Below are 13,586 nucleotides of genomic sequence, written 5' to 3' on the forward strand. Positions count from 1 at the left end.
TGGCTCCTGATGGGTATTCTCCTGGGAGGGGACCTGCACTGCCAACTCTGGGTGCCATGCTCTGGGGCTCCCCCATGTGGAGTCCCGCCCCACCCCTGGCAATCAGGGTGGAGCTGCAGGGCTGCACCCACTTGTAATTTGTTTATTCACTTATTCAGCACCTTCCAGGGCTGGGGATAGAGGAGTGGATGTCACAGAGTCCCATCCTGTGGGCTTACTGTGTAGTGGGGAGAGAGAGGCAGTAGACAAGTGGACCTGGGTCACATCACGAGGAGAAGGCTGCGCTGTGGAGGAGCAGAAAGCCGGGGGTGCAGAAGAACGAGGCGTGGGCCGGGCTGCTGGACCCTCACCTCCCCCACGCACCACTGCCACACCAGTGTCACCTCTAGCTGGTCTGTCCTGTAGGACACTCTCCCCAGGGACCCCAAGAGCTCCCTTCACCTCCTCCTTTGAGCCTCCTCCTCAGTGCTGTCTGTGAGACCTGTCCTTCCAGGTGCAGCCACTCACCCAGCTCTGGGCCCTGGCCTGGCTGTTTCCATGTCCCTTACCACCTCCCAACGTGCTGCATCACAGTGCTGATTCCTGTGTTTATTGTTGCTTTCTGTCTTCTGTCACTAAAGTGTGAGCTCCAAGACGGCAGGAACCTCTGGCTTAAAGACATGTCCCAGGCCTGTAAACCAGGGCCTGACTCAGAGGAGACAGTTGGAGAATACCCAGTGATTGAGAGAAGGAATGAATGAATGAGTGAACACATGAATGAATGAAGGAACGAATGAGTGAGAGCAGGTGAAGGACGAGGTGGTGCGAGGCTGTCAGGGCAGGAGGGCGGCCGTGGGCTGGAGGGAGGTGCCATCCCTGCTCCTGCTCTCTACCCCACTCCTGCCGCCCTGTGCAGATCGGGCCAGGGAAAAAGAGAACTGGGATTGCTGGAGGGAGGGGCGCCAGGCGGTCAGGGAAGCAGGGGGATGGGAACTCCTGAGGGCTGCCCCGCCAGGCTGTGCCCCAGGTGACCCCTACTACCGAGGACCTGGCTGAGGAGGGACCTCTGCAAGTGCTGCAGGCAGAGCCTATCTCGCTGACAAGTGGAGCCCCCCAGAAGTGGGCGCGTCCTGCAGGAACTGCAGGGGGAGCTGAGACAGCCTGGGAAGTGCTGGGACGTTAGCAGGGCCGCGGTTTTGGAAACTTAACACAGCCTTTAAGGTGCGTTTCCGCGCCCGGGTCTGCGTGGCTCTGAGCAGAGGTCGCCTTCCTTCTGCAGCGACAAGCGCCTTCTTTGCACAGCTTTGTTGCTCATCCTGTGCTTGCCATCGTCAGGGAGCAAGGTCCCTCCAGTGTAAACGCGGGCCTCAGATTTCTGTGCCAAGAAGATGGCATTTCTGTGCTGTTTGAAAGAAATCAGGCTAGAATTTAGGCTGGGAAGTTTCTTTTGTTCTCTTAGCATTTAACTTTGTTTTGTTCTGGTTTTGAGAGGCGCCCTTTCGATTCATCAGGACCGAGCACATTTACTCTTGTTTCTGTATGTGGCAGAGCCTGGGCCATCTCGTCCCACTGGCGCTCCGTGGTGCTTGCCCTGCCCAGGCCAGCATGAGCAAGGTATCCGTGACGTGATGACTGGAAGCCACTCACAGCGGGGAGTCTGTGGTGCTCCAGTGCCACCTGCAGTGGCAGGGGGTGTGCGGTGGGAGCACCCCGCCGGAGGGAGACAGACCTCAGGGAAGGCGGGAAGGAGTGCGGCAGGAGAGGGGCGCCGGAGGAGGGGAGGGGTACTCCCCGCAAAGACCTGGGGGTGAGAACGCGCTCTGTGCAAGAACCGCAGCAGTAGCTGTCCAGGCCTTGCTGGGACGAGGTGTGGGCCCCACTCAGGGGGCTCTCTGCCCGCGCGAGCGGTGTCCACCCAGGTCTCCTTGTGCCTGATGTGCCCGTTATGCTTTTTCAGCAGCTTAGATAACTGAAAACCACAGCACCACCTCATCCACAAGAACCTCTTGTCCCAAGGGGCCCTCCCTCTACACCGCGGACACTGCGTGACAGCTGGGCAGGTGGCTCCCTGACCACGGGTTTCTGCCGGGTACTTTGCCCACGTGCCCACCTCAGATCCAACTGGGAAAATACAAGCATATTTGCTTTGCTTTCTGCTTCCTTCTCTGACCCCAAACTGCCAGCAGATCTTTTTTTAAGTAAACACCTGTCATGCAGCAGCTGTTCCCGAGGTCTTGGGTGAACTGCTGGAGCAGATCACGTCTGTGGACGATAGAAGTGGGGCGAAGCCTGTGTGTCCCCTCTGCCTTCACCTCTGTTTTGGGGCGAGCAGAGGAGCGTGTGCTGGGGTGGCAAGCCTTCTGAAAGCCAGTGGAGAATTCGATAGAAGTGGGGCGAAGCCTGTGTGTCCCCTCTGCCTTCACCTCTGCTTTGGGGCGAGCAGAGGAGCGTGTGCTGGGGTGGCAAGCCTTCTGAAAGCCAGTGGAGAATTACAAGTTAATCATAGACTGAAAACCTCTGTAGAGGGTGTGATGGAGTCCAGCAGACACAAGCTGTGTTTATTTTCCCCCCGTGGCTGAAGCAGTGCTGAGAACACACAATTAGCACGAACCCAAAGTAAAGTAAGCTTCATAAAAGCTCATCACTGCACAGGCTGCTCCAGCCAGGCCGAGGAAGGCCTCCAGCCCAGCCCAGTCCCTCTCGCAGTCAGACCGGGGGTAAAACAAACACTTCCACGGGCAGAGAATGGTGCTTGCCTGGACACACAGCCACCGCGAGAGGGACGTCTGCTTATCAACTTCTTTGCTCCTGGAGCACCGTCCAAGGACAGGCCCCTCCATACGCCTACTTAGTACATGTTATTGGGATTAATTTTATTATTCCTGCTAGTATTCATTACTAATACTGGTAGTTTATGCTTTTGTTGATCTTTTTACATTTTGAAACCCTGTCAAGCACATCATCAATCGTTGTCCTGTGAGGTGAGAGGGACTCCTAGGGGAAACTGAGGCACAGAGCAATAAGAAGAGAGCCCAGAGTCACTGGGTGGCCTCGCAGTGTGCAGGGGAGTCCGCTGACCTTGCTGTTGCGTGCACTGGCAGGAGCAGAGTGTAGGATTCCAGACCCACGTGGTCTTCTTGCCTGCAGGTGGAGTATTTTGCCAAATTTCACAGAGAGTAGACGTCAGGGGTTCGGGAGCTGTCGTGGCAGGCCAGTCTGTGTTTCCATTGCCAAAAGAAAGATTCCTATCAAGTTACCTCCATCTTACAGACACCAGGAGCTCACCCTTCCCAAGAACCCAACAAGGACTCTTCGTAGAATGAATAATCACCCTTTGGTTCAGCAGTCTTATCGACTCAGATACTTTTGGGGGACCACTCGTGGTGGGGCGGGCTGTAAGCCGAGCTCCACTCCATGAACTGCTGACACATCACACGGAGCGCGATGCACTGGAAATCATTTAAATTCCTTCTGCTGCTCCATCCATCCCATCACCACTCTGCTTCTGCTCGTTTATGCCTGGCTATTTCAGGAAGAGCCTGTAAACGTGCTCTTTGCCTTATTGGAGCGTATTAATTTTGAAATGCCTGGAGCCAAAACTGTCTGCAAAAAGCAGATGTTAGGGTCTGTGGCCCCAAATGAGAATCAGTTTCCTATTCCATCATCCAGTCACCATTTATGTTTTACTCTCTCTGCCCTTTCCTTACTTATCTGAAGGTCTTTCCAGTATAAATAGAGTCCTAATGCACCTGCTCAGAGTTTCCTCACATACATTCATGTGATGTGAAGTTTGCTTTGACATTGCTGCCAGCCTTGTGTCATCCTGATATCCTGGGACAAATAAGGTGATTTTAAATGATGACTGGTGAATTTGATCCTGAGACCCCATTTGCTTTCCATCAGCATGGGCACAAATTGTTCCAGATTCTCAGAGAGAGGAATCTAGGTCAGAATTCTAAAGCGTATCTCTCAAGCTTGAAACCCTCCATGAAGAGCTGCTGCCATTTCGTTCCCAGTTTAACCCTGTGTGCCGTAGTTTACATTGCACAGTAAGAGACGAGATCACCTTTCCCTAAAACCTCAAACCCATTCTTTGGACAGAGGGAAAGAAAAGCACAAATAGGATAACACATATTAGTTCTTTCCAACATGTTTATGTGGTAACTGGAAGAAACTGGCCAGCCTTATTGATTGCAGATGGTCTGGGTGGCCTCCACAGATCCTCGCTGCCTGCTGAGACCGGAATGAGACTGCAGCCACCTGGGGGATGAGGGGCATGGTGGCCCCATGGCCCCCAGTGCACAGATTATGCTCACAGATGTATTCAGCACACGGACCATGTTTCAGGGGCCGAGGGTCTGCATGGAAGGGTCCTGCTGCACAGGAGGACGCCCCCACCCCGCTTGTCCACTCTCGCACACGCCTCCCTTCTCCTTAGCTGAAACTCCTCCAGGTCACAGCAGAAGTTTGGAAAGAGCTTGCACACGCCACCTAATAAAGGCCGGCATCGTTCACATGACACAGACATGCTGCATGATCCCCTGGGTCCTGTGACCGCTCGTGTGCATCCACGGGGTGGCTTCCAGCACCGGGCTGGGCGTGGAGGGGAGGCAGGAACGGGGCACAGCCTTCTGCATGGACGGAGCCGGGGCCACCACATCTCCTCTGGCTCCTGGCTGACCACGGAACACTTCCAGCTAGGGGATGGGATGTGCTCAACCCAGAAGTTGACAGCAGCCCCACTGCTGGGTTCTGAATCTGATCCCGATGACTTATTTTCCTTTCTGAGTAAAAACGTGGAACATGGAAGGTGACAGGGGAAGGGAGGAGTGAAGCTCGTGGCCCCGAGTCAGGCGGGTCAGAGATAAAGACTGTGCTTTCTTGGGCAGTTTAAATCCTCAGCACACCTATGTCCTATCTGTGACGTGACGCAGCAGCACCCACCCCATCCATCGGGGAGGAGGGAAGGACCACAGTGGCAGAGAACCGGGCAGAGCGGGCAGGTGGCCTTGCCCACGTCGATAGTTTCCATAGGGAAGACGACGGGTTCCGTGGCCAGTCACCCAAGATCCACCTGCTTCGCAAGGACACTGGCTGTACAGTTGAACTGTTGATGGTTGGAGGAGAAACAGGCAGGAGGAAGTGGGAGGAGGTAGTTTCCATAGGGAAGACGACGGGTTCCGTGGCCAGTCACCCAAGATCCACCTGCTTCGCAAGGACGCTGGCTGTACAGTTGAACTGTTGATGGTTGGAGGAGAAACAGGCAGGAGGAAGTGGGAGGAGAAAAGCAAGGGCTCGGCCTCGCGTCACTGACACTCGGGGTGGAGGGTCTGCTGCAGGGCTGTCCTGAGTGAGGGGGGATAGGAGCGGCCTCGCTGGCCTCCACTGCTGGACGCCCACAGCACCCACCTGGTTGTGACAACTGGCAGTGTCCCCAGGCATTGCCTCATGTCCTGCTGGGAGCAGAATTCCCACAGGTGAGGAGCACTGGGCTTGGGGTCTGTTCTGTCGGCCTCCCTGGTGCCCTGTGGGGGGAGCAAGACAGCAGGGGTGGGGAGGCTGGGGCTGAAAAGGCAGGTGCAGGCCCCAGCTCCCAGAGGCGACCAGCTCTCGTCTGAACTCAGGCACCGCCAGTCTTGTGTTCTGTTCTGTTTTTAATGGAAATCTCTTGTGTAAATAAATTCCCCCTCATAATAGAAGTAGGAGACCTGGCTCTGTGGTGGAGATCTCTCTCTCTCTCTCTCTCTCTCTCTCTCTCTGTCAGTTAAGCCTATAGATTTTTGAGCTATTGATTTTATTCATGCAAAAAGCAGAAACCTGTTTGAAAAGTTGCATCAACTATTGGATCTCAGCATAGAAAAGGACACATACATTAGTTTCATGGTATGTCTAAAATTACTCTTAGGGTCTATCCATTCAATGAGATCTGGTCAGCTCCCTTTAACAGTTATAATTTTGGACATCAGTGAATTGATGTTGACTCTTTTAGACATGGTAATTATCTTAGTTTGCTCAGGCTGCCGTAACAAATTGTATAGACTGGGCAGCTTAAACAACAGCCAATTGTTTTCTCGCAGTTTTGGAGGGTGGAAGCCCACGACCAAGCAGCCTACAGGGCTGGTTCCTGGCGAGGCCTCTCTTCTGGCCTTGCAGATGGCCAGCTTCTCCCTGTGTCCTCACGTGGCCCTTCCTCCATGTGCAGAGAGAGTGAGAGAGCGAGCTCTGGTGTCTCCTCTTCTTACAAGGACACTAGTCCTATAGGATCAGGGCCCACCCTTATGACCTCAGTGAACTTAATTACCCCCTTAAAGGCCCTATCTCCCAATATAGTCACATGGAAGGTTAGGGCTTCTACATATGAATTTTGGGGGGACATAATTCAGTCCGTAACAGTAATGGCATGATGATTATTTACAAAATGATTAATAAACCCTCTCTGTAGACACCGCACAAGCTTAGCCAGCTGGGGGTCACTGGGGCTGCATGATGGGTCTGGGAGGGGGTTCGCTGTGCTTTTCTCACTGCTTTTGAACCTGAGATGTTCTATTATTTTTAAAAGGTAATCATGAAACAAATAGATGGTCAAATACAAAGTATCAAATACAAAATATCAAAGTATCAAATATACAAAGAGAATCTGCTTTATTCCCTCTGGGTCAAGCTGTTGGTGAAATCCTGTTTCCCATGCACAGAGGAGTACATGGAGCTGGTTGTGAGCTACATATGGATGGGGAGTGTTGTGGGGCTTCTTGTGGGGCTTTCCAGGGCCTGGGGCAGCTCCCAACCCCAGCAGCATTGGCACTAAGCATAGGAAGGAGGCTGATTCCGGGCACTATTACCTAGGGTGTCATGACACAGATCATTCACTAATTCCTTCTGGGTCCTCCTGCAGTCCCCAGGTAAAATCAAAACTGGCCTCAGTGACAAAGCTTGCTTGGTGACTGCCCTTAAGTTCTGGGTCTTTTCTGCTGTGTGATTTAAGAGGCTGCCCAGGAGGAAACTTCTGGGTCTGTGCACAAGCTTAGCCAGCTGGGGGTAACTGGGGCTGCATGCTGGGCCTGGGAGGGGGTTCGCTGTGCTTTTCTCACTGCTTTTGAACCTGAGATGTTCAATTATTTTTAAAAGGTAATCATGAAACAAATAGATGGTCAAATACAAAGTATCAAATACAAAATATCAAAGTATCAAATATACAAAGAGAATCTGCTTTATTCCCTCTGGGTCAAGCTGTTGGTGAAATCCTGTTTCCCATGCACAGAGGAGTACATGGAGCTGGTTGTGAGCTACATATGGATGGGGAGTGTTGTGGGGCTTCTTGTGGGGCTTTCCAGGGCCTGGGGCAGCTCCCAACCCCAGCAGCATTGGCACTAAGCATAGGAAGGAGGCTGATTCCGGGCACTATTACCTAGGGTGTCATGACACAGATCATTCACTAATTCCTTCTGGGTCCTCCTGCAGTCCCCAGGTAAAATCAAAACTGGCCTCAGTGACAAAGCTTGCTTGGTGACTGCCCTTAAGTTCTGGGTCTTTTCTGCTGTGTGATTTAAGAGGCTGCCCAGGAGGAAACTTCTGGGTCTGTTGAATAGGTGATGGTGGGATTTTCACCCCGTTCGGAGCTTCCTTAGAAAGAATTTGTGTGTTGGGGTCAGTCTTTCCCATTGACAGAATTAACCCAATTCACAGAACAGAATTACTTCTTAGCTTCTGAAGTTGAGGCAGGATTGGGGGATTCCATCCTGGCTGTGCCCACAGGTCACCTGAGCAAGTCATTTTATTTCTCTTCCTACAACTGACCCGAATGTAAAAGGAATACAGAGGCAATCAGCTGCCACTAGGAGAAGGCTGTCTGTGCGTCCGTGCAGATGTCTGTGCAGATGTCACAGTCCCTTCTGGAATGTTCTCTGCTCCATTGTGGTTGCCATCATGTGGAGCTTTGTGTTTAAAATACAGGCAAGAAAATGCTGGCACAGTCAACTCTAAATTATTCACATGTACATGCTTTTTACATTACCCAGGAAGAATTTAAACTCCGACCTCTTGGCCAGTGTGACTAGCAAGCTTTTTTTTTTTTTTTTTTTTTTGAGCATCTCATAAGCCTTTTGCACACACAGGGAATTCAACTTTATTTTAATATTAGCCTGAAGGAAACATGATTAGACACAAAGCATGCCAGCGTCATCCAGAACTGGCTTTTTTATTCCTTACAATTTCAAATTCTCCAATCAATTTTACTTAAAGTTAATTTAGCACACCACGCAGTTTGCCCTTGAGGTAGGCAGTAACTGAAGTGCTAAAGACACATAAAAGTCATTCTGATTTTTATAAAAGAGTAAAACTTTCTAAGCACTTGAGCTGAGCTCACATGTGACTGGGTTAAACAGGTGCTGTAACTATGTGATTCTAGAACAGCAGATAGTCTACAAATTCTTCATGTTAGACTCTGGGTGCCCTAGGGGAATTTCTTGTAATAGGCTTATAGCCTTTTTTAAAACTTGAGTCAATGCTCACGCTAGTTTATATTCCCTGATCACACATCAGATGTCCATTGGAGTATGCCAAGTGGTAAGAAATGCCAATCTAAGATTTAAAAACCCACCAGACATATTCCACAAATAACATACCCATGGATCATCAGTTGTTTGTAATTAGTTTTAAATTTCCTTTTATCCAACTTGTATTTTTACTCTTGTTTCAGTAGTATGCTAAAAATCAGCATAGTTATAAATGATTATAAACCAATTATAATCGATGATTATAAAGCATTTAATTCTGTTTATGCCCCCTATCCTTTAGTTAGATCTGCCCACGCTAATCCAATGTTAGTTCTTTCAACTTTGCATAAACATGCACCTGAACTTCAGCAGATTGCTCTTACCCCTTCTGCCATCTGTCCTGGATCTGTGCAGGAAGAGGCAGAAGGCTTCTGGCCACAGAAGGCACCCCGTGTCCTTGTGTGTTAGTTAGAAGACAGCGCACACAAGGTCTGCAGATTTCCATTCGCTAACAAAAGTGTATCAGTTCAAGCTAACGTGGCTTGTCACCCCCCCACACACACTCCTCAGTTTGCCATGAATCATACTCCTGATCTGTGCTCAGCCCTTAACTTTTGTGCGGCTCATGCGAGTTCCCTAAAATAGGCTCAAGTTCTTAAATCTAAAACCCTCGGGGAGGACATAAGGCGTCTCAGGTTTGAAGATTGCTTAAACTATGATGTATCTAGTTGCGCTTCATTTTTCCAGTGGAAACATTTAGTGCAGCACATGGTCACTTGGGGGATTTTTAAAAGAAGGCAGACCTCAGAGCCCCAATTCCGTGCAAGGGAAGAGACAGAGCAGGAAGCAAACCCAGCAGGGCAGGAGCCTGGGCTGCAGCACTGGCGCCCGCAGGGAGCAAAGCGGTTCTCGCAGGCGTGACTTTGGAGCTAAAAACTACTCAGCCATGCCTTCTGCTTTTTAATTAAGCTTCCCACAACCAGCATGTTGGGAGTGTCTTTCCAAACAGTCAACTCTGGTCACAGGAATGCAGGGTCACGCCGGCCTCTACCAGGGTTACTGTGAATGCCCTGGGTGTGGCTCCCACTCAGTGGGAAGTTCCCTGCCCCTCGCAATGAGCCCGTCCCTCCCGGGAAGAGCTATCGTGGGCACATGGCTGACTCCTGGACTCAGGAGCAGCCACCCTCATAAGCACTGTCCCCAAAACACAATACTGAGGAAAAAAACACATTCTCTGCACCTGCCTCTCCCAACCCCACAGCCCTGCCATAAGGACATGACACTGAGAACTATAGTCCGCGTACATTGTTTCCATTTCTTTTTTCTTTTTTTTTTTTTTTTGTCCTTTTTGTGACCGGTAAAGGGATCGCAACCCTTGGCTTGGTGTCGCTCGCACCGTGCTCAGCCAGTGAGCGCACCGGCCATCCCCATATAGGATCCGAACCCGCGGCAGGAGCGTCACTGTGCTCCCAGAGCCACACTCTCCCAAGTGCGCCACGGGGCCGGCCCCATTGTTTCCATTTCTAAGTGAGGTGACCGAACAGAAGAAAGAGAAAAATGTGGAAAGGCAAAGGGCTTTCCAGTCCCAATCTCCAGGGTATATAGGTCTAAAACATGTAAACACACACACACATATCTATATAATTTAAAGATTTATATATATATTTATTTTTTTAATTCATATATATATTTGTTGCAGGAAAAAATTACTTTTTATATATTCTAGATTTATATATTATATGGCACATAATAATATAGGTTACATTCTAATTGTTATATATTATGTATTATTTATTACTCTAATTTCATATATTACAATGTATGCTAATATACATTTAAAAATCTTTTCTTACAGTGTGTATGTTGTCCATACTGTTCTATGGTTTGTTTTCTTTTTTTACTTGACACACTGTCAGGAACACGCTCTGCGTCAGTTCTCGCAGCCGCGTGTGTTCTGATATTTGTTCTGATTACCGCGGTCTCACTAGGGTTCCCTACACAGCAGTACAAAGCATCCTGTATGGATCATGATCATGATTTCCTCAGTGGTGGGTATTTAGATTGTCGCTAATGTTTCTGTTGTAACAAATATTGCAAACAGAAACATTTTCTGCATTTGTTTCTGAGTCATTTTGGAAGTAATTCTGTAGGGTAAATTCCTGGAGGTAGAGCTGCTCTTCAGAGGACATGTGAATTTTAAAGTGTGAGAGGCACTACCACATCGACCTTCTGAAAGGTTATGCCAATTTAAACTCCCTCCTGCAGTTATAGGGTTATCCACCCCCTAGCCAAACCTGGGTATCATCGATTACTTTCAGTTTTGCTTATTCTTTAGGCAACAGTGTTATCTCATTGAAGTACTTAATGCCTGCTCATTACACAAATTGAGCGTCTTCTTATCCGTACGAGAGCTATCAGTATGTCTTTTTTGGGTATTTTGCTCTTTTGTCATCGATCTCTGGGATCGCTTCACATAATAGCTCAGCCTCTTGTCTGTTACACATAACGCAAGTATTTTCTCCCTGCCAGTCGTTTGTCCATTTGTTTTACTGAATGATGAATTTTTGAGATGGGGTCAGTCTCACAGCAGTCACTCTTTTGGACAAATCTTACGCAATCCAAGGAAATTGCTCCTATCATAGCCCTGCCTTGCCGTGAGCAGGAGTGACTTTGCCCAAATGTCCCTGAAGCGCAGACAGCCATGCCATGGGTAGAATGTGGGGCACGGGGACCACTGAATCCTGGTTGCATCCCTGCATGCGGAACCTGCTGAACCTACAACCAGATGCTAAGGACACGGCATCCACGTTCACTGACGCTTCCACATGGAGGTCGCTGGAGCTTTTTTGTCTCCATCTGGAGTGGGCAGGGTGGAGGACTGAGGTTCAGCACATTTAGTAAGTTCAGAAGGTGGTAAATGAAAAGATGTGATCCATGATTATCCTAAAGTGTTTGTTCTAGGTGTCTTTGCCATTTAAAAATCAAACCTTTGGCGCCATCCAGAATGAAGTGGTTTTGTATTGTTCAGGGTCTGTCCATTTTACCTGTTCCTCCAACATGTGCACACATCATGTATAACACACACACACCTGCACCTACCACATGTACATACACATCACATGTACACACACCTGCACGCACCACATGTACACACACATGCATGCACCACACATACATAGACACCACACGTACACACACATATGCACACACCACATGTACACACACATGCACACGCTACGTGTACATGCACACCTCATGTACACATACATACACACCACATGTGCTACACATGCATACACCATGTACATACACACCACATGCGTGCACACCACATGTACACACACATGCATACACCACAAGAACACATGCACACACACACCACAAGTACATACACACCACACATATACACTGCCACTTCTCCAAAGGTCACTCACCCCTATGAAGTCTGAACTCTGCTGTGGTTCACCTGCAGACTCTCCTGGTGTCCCCCCGAGTGCCAATGCTCACCACCTGTTTAGAGGATTCAGTTTTGTGGCCTCCAACCTGGTCCAGGAGCCCTCACAGCAGGATCTTCACAAAGTCCCTGTTCACCCGATCGTGCAGGTAACTCTGGGTGCCTCCCATGGGTGCGGGTGGGCAGGGCTGATGCCTGGCTCTGGTGTCCCTGTGGACTCAGTTGCCTGGGTGCTGGAGACCAAGGGCAGTGGACATCAATCACTAACCCTTCTGCCCCCCCACTTTCCATTGTTACCAAGCTTCTGCCATGGTGATCCCTGTGGCCATCTGTGCAGTTGCTCCTGCCCCTGTCCTACATTCATCCTAAAGCCCTGAGGAAGATGTCACTGTAGTGTGTCTGAGTCTCAGGGGTCAGACGTGGGCATGCCACTATGTGGAGTTGAGCCAGTACTCCAGGCTAGTGGATCAATTTTTGGGTGCCGTTTTGCTATCATGAAATGCAGTCTTTGGGAGGTCAATGGAAGATGATATTTTTATAAGGAGTTTTCCACTTTATAAATGTAAACAGAATACAGAGAACTCTAAGAGGCAATTGTGATCAAACTTTAAGAACTGAGTCAGGGTAAAGTGGGTGCCGTTTTGCTATCATGAAATGCAGTCTTTGGGAGGTCAATGGAAGATGATATTTTTATAAGGAGTTTTCCACTTTATAAATGTAACCAGAATACAGAGAACTCTAAGAGGCAATTGTGATCAAACTTTAAGAACTGAGTCAGGGTAAATCGGATGGTGTTGGATTTACATGATATTTCTCTCCCTGTGATCTTTTGGGAAAATGTGGCATGTGTGAAGTGGACACTTGGCGTGACAGTGTATACTGTTACCGGTGGCTTTTGTCTCAGTTAAGAGTGGGGGGAGGGTTGTATGCAGGTAGAAGGAGCTTGTGACTTGGACATCCTGGAGTCAGTTGTTTCCATCCAGATGCTCTCTCCAGACACAGGCATCAGAGCCACATGCCCAACAGCTACAAGTGCTTCTGGAAGTGAGAAGACACAGAATAATCTAGTGTCTAAAAATTAAGAGTCATAACCCAAGAAATCAGGGAAGTTTGGATTTAGATCTCGAGCCATCACTAAGTAGCTCCATGACCTTGGGCAAAGGAATCCATTAACTCCTGGGCCTCAGCTTCTTCCAGGTCACAGTATTTGCCCACATGTCCTGTGTGCATGTGGTCACGTGTGGGTCCTTTGCATGAGGGAGCTCTGACAGCTTCTCCTCTCTTGGTCCCTCTCTACAGCAGTTACACGGGAACAATATCCACTTCACCGATGGCTACGAGATCAAAGAGGACATCGGGGTGGGTTCCTACTCAGTGTGCAAGCGATGTGTGCATAAAGCCACTGATGCAGAGTACGCCGTGAAGGTAAGGCAGGCACGCCCCGTGAGCGGTGCCCCATGGGTGGTGCCCCCTGAGCGGTGCCCCATGAGCAGTGCCCCGTGAGCAGTGCCCTGTGAGCGGTGCCCCGTGAGCGGTGCCCCATGAGCAGTGCCCCGTGAGCAGTGCCTCATGAGCGGTGCCCTGTGAGCAGTGCCCCATGAGCGGTGCCCCATGAGCGGTGCCCTGTGAGCGGTGCCCCGTGAGCAGTGCCCCATGGGTGG

The 13,586-nt window shown here is 49.7% G+C and overlaps 1 protein-coding gene across 1 annotated transcript in view; it reads left to right on the forward strand.

Annotated features, from left to right (window-relative positions):
- The window catches only part of LOC103598337 (ribosomal protein S6 kinase alpha-2), a 60,701-nt gene that overhangs the window by 15,803 nt on the left and 31,312 nt on the right, over window positions 1-13,586 (forward strand). Inside the window, exons 2-3 of the mRNA XM_008582332.1 lie at window positions 11,944-12,074; window positions 13,225-13,350. Coding sequence (XP_008580554.1) covers window positions 11,944-12,074; window positions 13,225-13,350 — 257 coding nt within the window. The remainder of the gene's footprint in view (window positions 1-11,943; window positions 12,075-13,224; window positions 13,351-13,586) is intronic.

The sequence above is a fragment of the Galeopterus variegatus genome, unplaced genomic scaffold (assembly GCF_000696425.1).
Source record: "Galeopterus variegatus unplaced genomic scaffold, G_variegatus-3.0.2 Scaffold2573, whole genome shotgun sequence".
NCBI lineage: Eukaryota > Metazoa > Chordata > Mammalia > Dermoptera > Cynocephalidae > Galeopterus > Galeopterus variegatus.